Raw genomic sequence first — 12,340 nt, 5'->3', positions numbered from 1 at the left:
TCAGTCTCTCCAGCTGCCTCTTCACCTGACTTCTAGAGACAGATAGGTGGGAGGGGGAGGTAAATGAGGCAGCATCATTTCCTGACTTGGTTTAGGATGGATTTATAGAACCAGAAGAGTCCATGACTGTGCTAAAGGACAAAAGAGCTGGCGTGTGACAGGAAAATGTTCAATCAGAGAAGGATGGGATGTCTGATAGGAGGATGCTGGGTTTGTTCCTGAACTGAACCTATTGAAGAATTTGTTCAGTTCATTGGCTGTGTCCAGGCTGCCATCTGTGCAATCCTTCCTCTGCTTGAAGCCTGTGATCTTCTTCATCCCTGACCAGACATCTCTGATATTGTTCCTCTGTAGTTTGTTCTCCAGCTTCTTCCTGTATTCCTCCTTGCTGTCTCTGATCTTGCCCTTCAGTTGCTTCTGCATACTCCTCATTAATTCCCTGTCTCCCTCCTTGAAGGCTCTTTTTTTCCTCATTTAGCAGATTCTTCAGTTCACTGGTGATCCAGGGTTTGTTATTAGCGAAGCATCTACTGTTCTGGTGGGTAAGATGTTGTCCACACATAAGTTTATATAGTCACTGACACATCCATTCATGGCATTGATGTCCTCTTCATATCCTTGGCAGAGAGTCGTCCAATCTGTGGTCTCAAAACAACCCTGCAGGACTTCTTCAGCATCCTGTGACCATTTTCTCACAGTTCTTCTTGTCACAGGTTGCCTCTGAACAAGTGGTGTGTATTCTGAGCAGAGAAAAACAAGACTGTGATCTGATTGTCCCAGAGGAGATCTTCTTTTGGACATAAATGCATCCTTTGCATTTGCATAACACAAATCCAATGTCTTGTTTTCTCTGGTGGAGCAGCTGACAGACTGTTGAAATGTTGGAAGTGTAGCAGAGAGCGAGGCATGATTAAAATCACCAGATATAGCCACAAATGCATTGGGGTGCTGGGTTTGTAGCTTAGCGACAACGGAACTGATGGCATCACATGCACTTTCAGCAATGGCTGAAGGTGGAATATAAACAGTTGCCAAGACAACACTGGTGAACTCTCTTGGCACATAATATGGGTGACAACTTACTACCAAGAGTTCAACATCTGGGCTGCAGAGACGGCATTTCACTTAAACATGACCTGGATGGCACCATCTGTTGTTGACAAGCACTGCCACTCCACCTCCTTTTCTTTTCCCGCTCCTCTTCAGATCTCTGTCTGCTCGTACAGTCAGGAATTCTGGCAGAGGGACACTGGAATCGGGGATATGGTCCTGCAGCCACGTCTCAGTGAAACCCATAACACTGCACTGCCGATACTCTGGCTGAGTCCAGAGATCAGTCAGATGTAACTAATGAAACCTCTGGAAGTCGGTCAGATTTTTTCTCCTCTGGATTACTACGAGGAGAACAGATATCGGAGAGCTGGCGGCATGCCACCATGTCACTCAGCCTGTCTAACTCGGAGCCGCATGTCAGAACAGCACTTAGCTTTCTCGGCTAATGCACATCTTGACATATTCAAGACTCAGGCAACATGCAGATGGATATGGACACTGATTGCAAAGCCAACATGGAAGGATTATGAACATCTTCAGAAACAAAGTTGGTTTGTTTACTTTTACTGTGTACGTGTTTTATCTCATGTTATAATCTCTATTGGGACAGCAGTAGCTCAGGGGATAGAGCAGGTTGACTACGACATATGGCTAAGACTATTTGCTGCAGCTGTAAACTCACAGTTAAACAAAATACAGTGAATCACGGAGTAGTGTTTCCAGTGTTTGCAAATGCTAATGCATCCTACTGCATCTTTGGGTGACGTATGCTAATGATAGCTTTTCACTTTTTAGGGAGATAATTTTAATTTTCTATGATTTATGACAAACTTTCTTAACAATACAAAAAGTGAACATAGTTATTTTTTCTATATATAGATGGTAAAGAGTAGTTAAACAGAATTTCTACTATTTAAATGCAGAGTCTGGCCAATACTTTTAATACCACCTGATACTAACTAATATGTTTACAACTGTTATTCGTTCGATTAAGCTACAGAAGGAAAAAAAAGGGTGCTTTTAATCTGAGCAGAACGTATTTTGGAAACATGTTTACAAGACATCTTTGGGATGTATTAAAGTGCAAAATGGAAAAAGTTAGGACCATATGTATATAAATACAGTGCTTTTTATCATTAACCTGCTTCTTCATATTATTCTGTGAAAATGTGAAGAATGACACATGAGAATGAAATTCTCTGTCACCAACTGCAACCCCACATTTGCTGCTCTTTAAAACATTTTGGCCAAAGTGAAATTGGTTCATCTGTTGAGCCTTTAAAACACAGTTTTTCACAAGAAGTGAGTTTTGTCCTGAGGTTTCAACTTAAAGAATTGGAAAAGTTGTTAAATTTCCCAGTTGGACAAATAGCTATGCAAAAAGTCAAACAAAGGTTCCATACTAATAAAAGTGTATGCCAATTCTCAGTTTTTTATTTCTGAAAATATAACAGTTTTATATTAAGAGGTGGTAACTGCGGTCACCGACTCTCATGTAAAGGGTGTTTATTATTTTGTGTTTTAGGTTTGAATGACCCCAAAAGCCTAGTATTATGCACTAATAAACTGACAATGTATAACTATGTAAAATTTAATATTTTGGGCTATCCATGGTTATGACAATGTATAACTATGTAAACTTTATTATTTTTTAGCTTTACTTAGTGCTGACAATGAATAACTTTGTATATGTTATTAATATGAGCTATCCATGGCCCCGACAATGTACGACTATGTAAAGTTTATTATTTTAGAGCTATCCATGGTCCTGACAATGCACAATTATGTAAAGCTCATTCTTTTGAGCTATCCATGGTCCTGACAATGTATGACTATGTGAAATGTATTATTTTTGAGCTTTACTTAGTCCTGACAATGTAAAACTGTGTAAACTGTATTCTTTGAGCATCAGCAGTCCTGACAGTGTATAGCTATGTAAACGTAATTATTTTTGAGCTGTCCATGTTCCTGACAATGCACAACTGTGTAAACTTTTTTATTTTGAGCATCAATGGTTCTGACAATGTAGAACTATGTATAGCTTATTATTTTGAGCTAACATAGTCTAAACAATGTATAACTTTGTAAAGCTCATTCTTTTGAGCTATCAATGGTTCTGACAATGTATAACTATGTATAATTTTTTTTTATTTTGAGCTATCCATAGTTCTGACAATGTTTAACTATGTATAGTTTATTATTTTTGAGCTAACTGAAATCTACAAAATTAATACTGGAATAATTTTCTAATTGGAATCTGACAGATGTCAGTGGTACCAATTCTGTCCTGCCACTATTACAAAAATAGTTGAGTCTTTGGATTATAAAAGCCAAAGCACACCTTGATTTTAAAGCAGAGGACTCTGAATAGCCAAATTTTAGCAAATCTCCTAAAAAATTACAAGTATTAAAACAACTCTATAAGGTTTTGAAGTGAGCTCATTTCAACACAATGCATTGAGGGTATGTTTTGGTTAACACAGCGAGAACGGCTTCACCAGACATTGCGCTAGCTTCATATAAACCAGATACAAATGGCTTCAAAATAATAGTAATAATGATAAAATCTGTGTTGGGGATGTAAGGAATGCATGCAAAAACGATCTTCTAAGCCATCTGTCTTGCTTGTAGTTTGTCTTTCAATCTAACATACAGGGCTACTTTCCTCATCCTAAAAGTTATCACAAGTCAAACGGTAAGCTCACAGATCTTGTTAGACCACTCCTCTTTCACACCATCTGTCTCCCCTGTCTGTGAAGTGAACTGTATATTACTACTATCTCCAGTGTAGTATCTCTTAGATGGATTGCTGAGTCTTGATCCTAGAGGCTGGCTCTCCTGCACTGGGCATTATGAAGTAGTTGTCCAGTCTTTTTTGTATTGAAGTCTGTGGACTACTTGCTGCAATGGACTGAGTGTTCAACACAAACCACATATCTTGTTTTGTTGCTGTTTCTTAGTGCAGGCCATGTTTTATCCTGGATATGTCTGGGACATCAATAGTTGAGTGGGTCATTGAGACGCATGTGCATGTGACTGTAACAATTCTCAAGGTGGGTGTGACCCTTCTGGGATTCTACCAGTCGGTTAGAAGTCAACAAACTTCCAGAGCTGAAACTTTTTTAATGAATCCCAAAGTGGCTGTCCATCCAGGCCTTTAGATTACATGTGGTTCAATTTACTGATAGTTTAAGGTAAACAATAAAGCTCTGGTCAACAGTGCAACTCCTGATAAAGCACCAACACTCTAGCGAGTTTTTGTTTCCAAGTCTAAACTACGTAGTGCTAAAGCAAAATCTTTTTATTATTTATTTTGAGTTAAACCATTTCTTGTTTCCTTTAAAGCAACTTTAAAACAGAACTTTGGCTTCATATGTTAAACTTGTGAAACTATCTGTTCATATGCCTTATTTCCAATGCCTTCCATCTCGACCTTCGAGCTTCTCACATTTGGGAGTTGGAAGGTGTTTGAATACAGTCGGATGTATGATTAGGCCTGGCAGGTTAGTGGTCTTAGCAAGCAGCAGGGAGAGGGCTGACATTTATTTTTCAAACCCTCGACCCTGAGGATGAAAAATGCATGTCTCAAGCTCTGCAGAGGCGATTTGGGTAATCATTTATGCCAGTGTCTCCAGTCCCATGTCTCGACCTTACTGGTTGGGTGTCTGACAGGTGATGCATGATGCCTCGTTCTCCCTCCCTCTCTTTTTCTTCACGTGCATGCAGATTCAACCACAATGGGGCGGCCAGTCAGTGCCCATCCTGTCTTTAATGCACACCTGTCAGGTCCAAACCTTGACCCGCACTCCCCTGATAGTCCCCAGATGAATTCAGTCACCTCTCCCCTTGCCTTACTTCACTGCCCCTCTGGCCTTTTGACATTTAACACTCATAAATTATTTCCACGTCTGTGTTCTGTTTCCACCAACAAATGGTCAGGACAGATTTAAATGATGCACAATTGTTCCTTAAAGCCAAGTACTCTAAAATAAACTGTTAAAAACAAATTTCTAAATCATTCAACATCTTCAGTGCAATTTTGTAGCATTTCTTTTTTCAACCAAATCAATACGTTACAGAGGGAAAAATTGTCACAGTAGTTTGCAAATATTTGCACTCAAATTATTTCTGAATGGTGACAGAAATAGTGCAAAGCAGTAGGATTGATAATAATCCTTTGCAGATGGGACTCCAATAATTGCAGAGGCAGATTTGCCTACGTTAGTCCTTATTTATTAGATGATGTAATAAGACAAATAATGATTTGTTTTTGGTTTCTGCTTGGTAACTTTACTTGAAAAGCTCAAAGGCTAAACTGATTCCAGGTTGTGCAGTGCTGCAGACTTGAACAGGTCATTAGAAAAACACTGAGCAAAACACTGACTTCAAAGTAAATTCAATAAAGGGTGAAACAAGGAAGGGAGAAAGAGAGAGTGTAAAAAGTAACAGAGAAGGAAAGAGCCCAGCTGGTGGCTTTACAGTCTTCCTAAATTATAATGTACACCCAATTTACTCTCATTTGCTGTGAAATTAGCTGGGAAATTTGTTTATATCTGTTCCCCCAGAGAAAATTGGAAGGCAAAAGCTGTGGAGTATGAAATGGTTGGAGGGAGGTGGCGTTAATCCCACTCTAAACATTTGTGTTATCATCTCAATTGCTTTTCCCCCCCTCTCTTTTATAAGTTATGTCAATACAACTTCCTTTTTCTATCAGCAAACAAAACTGAGTTGTGCAGGTGCATCATCAGAATCTAAAGCTTTTGCTTTGATCCATCTTAAAATGTTATTATAGTAGTACCTCTTCATCAATGGTATTCCGGAAAGTCTTATAGAAAAGCTGACTAGTAATTTAAAGAGTGGTTTATTTTTGAAATGGAGAAATGTTTAGCATAAACAAAAACAGTGCAGGTGGGCAATAATGCAGTGTCAGGCACTTGGTCTGAAGCCAGCTGTTCTCTTTACCTCCTCATCTTCACTCCATCTGCCGTATTCTGTCTCTTTCCATGTGGATGTGTGTGTTCTTGCGTATGCATGTGCTTATGTTACTCAGACTGCACACATCTCTGTTTACCACAGAAGCTATCCTTTCCTGTTAACCTCTGTACCCTTCTTACTCATAACCCTCCACTGACACCTCAACTTAACACAATAAGACTTTGACAAATGGGTTAAGCAAATATATAGCCTTCTACTTGAACTCTGACCCCTAGCTACTGAGATGGCACCACTCCAGGAGGTTTCTCAGACCATTTTGGTCCACAGAGCTTTATTTTACACTGGGCTTGTGTACTAAAACATCTGGATGGACTTTAAATCTCATCTAAAGAGATTGCCCTCTTAGGCCAAATGCATAACTGCAGCTTCAATAGTGAGCTCACGCACGAGGCGTGCATGCTGTATGTGCACACTCCTGAATGAAAACAACAGCTGAGTCAGTCCTATATCGGTGCAATTTACAGGTTTAGACTGTTCTACGCAACTCTAATAAATTAGACAAACACTGTAGTTTGATGTAGACACGCTAGACAAGTAGCCTAAAAATTTTTCCTACTATGCTAAGCAATTACTAAGAATCAACCCTTTTCTCCCTATTACTATTTTATTAGTTAAAATGATTAATTAGTATGATTAAAATGGCCCAAATTGCTTTGACATGTAAAATAAATTCTAAAAGTATAAATAAAGTGGCATAGCTCAGACCTCCTGATCTCCTCATTCTCACAGACTCTGTCACGTTTCTGTGTTTACCATTATTTTCTTGAACAGCGGCTTTTCCCCCTTCCCCACTCCTCCGTTGTGTTTTCTCTCCTCCTAGATCATGATAACAAAGGCGCACACCAGTGCACCAAGCAAGTGGGAGCGGGTGTCTCATGATATAACCACCCCCGTGCCACTGAAGGGAATTCAGATGATCCACAGAGCTGCAGGTGCTAACGTGTCTGTAGTTCAAACTCCCACTGACTTTATTTGCAAAATGCCGGAAGAGCCAAAGTGCCTGATGGCTGCAGAGCCGGAGACTGCAGGTTGAGGCCTGCGCCTCTCTAGTAGAAGTGGTAATCTGCAGCAGCAGCAAGCGTAAACTGGCGGACTCCAGCTCTGCAGCTGCACCTTTCTTGCCTGCCCGGCTGAGAAAGGTCTATGATTGGTCAGTCATCGTGCACATGCACAGATTATCATTCACTTTCCTTGCTCCCAGAAGAACAGTTCAGACCACAAATAGTTTCTTTGTTGCTAATCTGCAGGGAATGTCAACAAGAAAGTTCTACAGAATGTAACAAAGGGTCCTCAGAAATGTCTCTAGGTTTGTTGCTAGGAGCTTTTTTGAGAAATTATTCACTGAGGAGGGTTGAAAGTCATTAGGAACAGCAACAAAGTTGTTGAGCTAGCAACAGTGCCTCTCGCTCTGCCGCTAAGCAACAGATAGCAAATGCTACGGGCTATGCCTGAGCATGAGCGCGGATGATGCCTCTGGAAGGCACTGGGAAAGCTGGCTTGTTAAACTCGAACGTGCTCTTTTTCTGTGATTTTACAGGAATACAGAGGCAATCACTGTAACATGTCAGGGATCATTCTGCAGGACCAGGGCATTGCAGAAGAACTTATGAGGAAATGCATTGGCTGTTAAACATCCTTATATTCCCTTTAAGAAACTCATAATTGTGTATCTTACAATAAAAAACAATACTTTTGCAAAGGGAAGTTTGGTAATCACCTGATTATCTGTTGCATCTGAAGTCGGTCAGGATCTGAAGCCGAGAACGTGGTCAGGCTGGTCCCAGCAGGGACACCCTCCTCGAAGCGAATGTGTTTGGGGTTCGTGGGAAAGTAAGGAGGTTCGTTGACGTCCTGGATAGAAATGGTGACTCCTGCAGTGGACTGGAGTGAGGACAGGATGCCGCTGGCTAGGTGAGCCTGGTTAGATGCCACCACTGTCAGCATGAAGGCACGGTTCATCTCAAAGTCCACTGGCTGCAGAAGGAAGGAAATAAATTAAAACTGTTTGGAAGGAGAGAAGATAAACTGTTGTAGCCCTTCAGGCATTCTGCTTTTCCCTCCCTAGTGTACATTTTGTAGTACCCTACTTCATTGGTTGCTTTTCTTTATTTTAATATTATACATGTCTTATGTGTTTGTAAAGTATTTTATTCTTTGCAGATTTATGTGTTTGGAATAGTGTGTAATCATTATATCCTAATCACATTTCTACGTTCTATTGTGGAGACTAATAGTGTTAACTGTGGGTCTTTGGTTTAATTTTTAAAGCATAGTCTAAAAGTGTGCTGCAAGCAACCCTACAAAAGTGAGCTAGGAAGCAAATAGTCACATGACTGATTGGTCTACTATGTTTGAGGAAGAACAATGCACCATTTAATGCATAAGTGTTAACATTGGAAGAGCAGTAATTTGGTTTAGGTATTCAATGTATGCTTTTGTATGAACCAGTCATATCTTTGTATAACTTGGAAGTTCCATTTGAACAAAAAACAGTACGTCACTGGGCTGTGATCGTTGACAACTATGTAGAATCAAAAGCACAGTTCTAAATGCATATAAAAAAAACAGAAAAAGGAAAAGCATTTTCAATGGTTGTGTACAGCTCCGAACGTTGTCTCGTGTGCCTTGCACTTTCTGATAAACTGACGAAAAAAATAAATTAAGAAAACTTAAGAAACTGAGTATTAATAGAACCCTTAAGAGTCCCTATTTCTAGTCTGAAAACAAAGGAAAAACAAACTTGAAATTGCTAAATTTATTATTCGATCTTCGTTACAATCCTAGCTATGAACCTCTGGTCATGAGTTTGAGTCATGACCGAAAGTACAAGACAGCAAATACAAGCAACCAAAATTAGTTCTTTTCACAGGGTGGCTGAATTCAACCTTAAGCCGGGTGGACGCTGTTCAACTTTGTGCCTTTTTTGAGCCGATTCTCCCCTCGGGTGAGAATCCACGAGAATAGGGGTGAGTTTTGTGTAGTGTGTCATGTAGTATACAAGGGGTTACGAGAGACGATTAACATTTTGTGACAGCTCCTGATCAGCAATCGTGAGCTATCACGATTTTCTGGTGTGTTTGATATTTTGCTCGTCTCTCATGAGGGTATCACATTGTTGAAACAGCACCGTGACCCAAAAAGTACCAGAACCGCTGACGGCGCATACACATATTTGTGTAAACACAGCTTGCCAGCTATAGCCCTGTTAATACTATTATCTCTATTATACACTTTTTTTCACACACAATGACAAGGAAAGTCAAGAAACCATGTTTGCCATGTTCATGTCTAATGAAACCGAGAAAATATTGATTTACTTTCTTTCTTTCCTATTCCTCCTCCAACCCCCATAAATCCCTGTGTGTCCTCCTACAGTAATCCCGATGGACAGCAGACATCAATAACAACACAATAAAAAGTCCGACATGCTGCTATTTGTAGCATATTTTCAGGTCTAAAGTGTTGCTACCTGTACAGTGTGAGCAGTCAGGTTGCATTTGAAAACTGGACTAGGGTTAGAACATGACTTGAGATTCGCTCTGCAAAGAAGTCGTACATTTTTACGACTAAAGCCGGCTTCAGCGAGAACATCTTGGAGTACAGCTGCGGCTCCTCCACATTCTGAGATGTCAGCTGCAGCGGTTGAGGCATTTGCTCTTTCAGGTGTGTCCTGCTGGCAGCAGGGCCCTAGGTTGACCCAGGGCACAGTGAGGACTTATATCTCTTGGCTTTGAGATGCCTTGTGATCCCAGGAGATGAAGTGGTGGAGGTTTCTGGGGAGAAGCGAGTTTGTGGTTTCTTGCTGCAAAACTGCTGCCTCTGTGACCTGGAACTGGTTAAGTGGTTGACGATGAGTCGATGAGTCTAGAGAGGATCCATTTCTTCAGCAAAATGCAAGAGAATAAAGCAGCAGCTCTTTTCTCATAAGAATGACTTTTTAATGATTTCATCAAGTGCTCAAGCATGGTGTGTTTACTCAAAATATGTTGACTTTAAAATAGAAATCTTAATGAAGATTTCTCTTTTTGCCAGTATCTGGTTGATTGATTTGATAAACAAACAGATGTCACATCAAGTGTCCCCACCGTGATCCAACACACACACATGCACAGAAGAGAGCCGGGACTATTCATAGGTTGTTGCCATAGCTCTGCTGTCGGAGCACGTTTGTCGGCAGCTACTCAGCTTAAATCAGAGTGGCAGTTTTGCTTCCTCTTAATGACAGCTACGCCGTCAGGTTCAAATGACAACAACAAGCAAAGCAATAAAAAAAGAACAAATATGCTGCTTGTGTGCACTGCTGGCACGTTCTGAAACAGCCAGATGATAATTATTGTTGTGGCGCTTGTGTTTGATGATGAAGTTAAAGACTCTGAGCACATCTGCATGCTGTGTTGCTCCGTTGCCAGCTCATGAAAAGCATTGTTAATCAGGAAGGTTGGTTGACCAACAAGTGAAATTGTTTGTGTGCATGTTTAATGTGAAGTGCATTGCCCGCATTTGCACATGCATTTTGGTTTGAGTTTATGTAAGCACACGAGTGCGTGATCGTGTGTGACCCCAAAGCGCACAGGGAACCCATTTACAGGCTAGCCACGCTTGTGGCTGTTTGATCTAAAGCCTGTGGTATTCAGAGCATCAGGAGGTCTAGAGTATAGCTGAAGGCTAACTGAAACACACATACTCACACAGCCTGAAGGAAGCCACAGGGGTGAGAGGTCAATAACAAGGCTTCCATCTTTTACCCATCGTAGCTCTCTTCTGTGCCACTTTACCTATTTCTCTCTTTCCCTTTTACATAATTTGCTCTGCTGGACTCCAACTTCCCGCCCTCTCAGCTTCTCACCTCTGCCCCACCTCACTTCTCTGTGATCTGAGCTCTCTGTGGGCTCCAGCTCTCAATCCTCAGAAATCTGCCTTTGCATCACTTCTCTCCTCGACTCTTCTATCCCTTGTCAACTACTATGTTTAACATAATCTGTGATTTACATATCTTAATGACTCGCTTGAGCCAAGTTGCTCTATTTGTGTTCTTTATGTGAGCTTGTTTGTCAACTTGCTCTGTTACTGTGTGGTAAAAATCAGATTCTGTCTCTCTAAACTCCCCAGAGAGCAGCATAAATGCATGACATGTTGTGGTTAAGACCTCGCGCCTTGTTTACACAGACGCTCAAGGTCCTTGCAGAAGACTGATGTGTACATAGATGTCAATGTGATTCGATGTGTCTGTACTAGCGGCCATGATAAAAATAACAACGCGGCAGACGCTCCTCATAGCTTCTTCACTTTATCTTTCACAAGTTGTCCAATGTGAGTGTTTGGGCTCAGTACTCCCTGTGCAATCCCAAGACCCTCTGTTTATTTGTTGAGACGGTGCTTTGCTTATTTCCTCTCAGGGGGTGGCTTGTCTCCTATTTTATGATTTCCTGATAACCTCCCATGGGTCTCAATGCAAGCTTAAGCAACTCAGCTGCCTACTGAATTTCAGAGGGAGTGAGGTGAATGGATTATTAAAGTCAGTCATCTAGAGATAATGAAGAGAAGCAAAATACCAGTGCTCATTGCTGGGGCTGCACAGGGAATTCTATCCACATGTTATTGTTTAACATTATTGTCTATTGTGTAAGTTGTAAAAGCCAGATATCTGATGAAAGTTTCTGTGGGCCCACAAGGTCACGGTAATAAGAAGTAATTTTCTAGAAAAGGCCTGCACCATGTTGAGATTTAAGATAAACAAATGTAGGCCATTCAACAGGAGCACAGCTAATCCATATGAAGTTGTTTTATTGTTTAATCCTTTTTTTTTTAAATTGGAAATTGGTTTAAACCATGTGGCGAACCTTCCTCTCAAAGGGCTAACCACTGAAATAGCTGGTTGTAACAAGACATGGTTTTGTTGTTGCTGTCATTTACCACCGCACCTAGAACATTATGAGTGTATAAAACTGTTGCCATTGTAATTGAGAAATCAATATCTAATTTGCTACAGTGGTCTCACCAGCCATTGTATTTAAGTCTGTGTTTGAGTGCATGAGCTGTTTCTGAAGGGCGCATTAGTCTCCAATCCTTCTTTTGGACATGAGGGGGCATGTGAAAGGCAAAGCCTCCAGTCTGTCCTCGATGAACGCTGTAGCCTATTATTATAGCTCGTACCTAAATCTAGAGATGCTCTCATCCTTTTATTTCTAGTTTTTATCATATAATTTGTTTTAAACGCCACCATTTTAACATGTTTTTACTGGAGCATGTTTGATTTCATGGCATTGTTCTGTTCAGCACTTTGGGTTGCATG

General features: G+C 40.7%; 1 protein-coding gene across 2 annotated transcripts in view; it reads right to left on the bottom strand.

Moving 5' to 3' along the window:
- The window catches only part of LOC107391180 (cadherin-4), a 345,981-nt gene that overhangs the window by 23,871 nt on the left and 309,770 nt on the right, over window positions 1-12,340 (bottom strand). For both annotated transcript variants that reach the window (XM_054746084.2, XM_070545026.1), the window contains one exon: window positions 7,766-8,022. In XM_054746084.2, the coding sequence (XP_054602059.2) occupies window positions 7,766-8,022 (257 nt within the window). The remainder of the gene's footprint in view (window positions 1-7,765; window positions 8,023-12,340) is intronic.

Source organism: Nothobranchius furzeri, chromosome 15, assembly GCF_043380555.1.
Source record: "Nothobranchius furzeri strain GRZ-AD chromosome 15, NfurGRZ-RIMD1, whole genome shotgun sequence".
Classification (NCBI taxonomy): Eukaryota; Metazoa; Chordata; class Actinopteri; order Cyprinodontiformes; family Nothobranchiidae; genus Nothobranchius; species Nothobranchius furzeri.
This window is presented reverse-complemented; position numbering and strand designations above follow the sequence as displayed.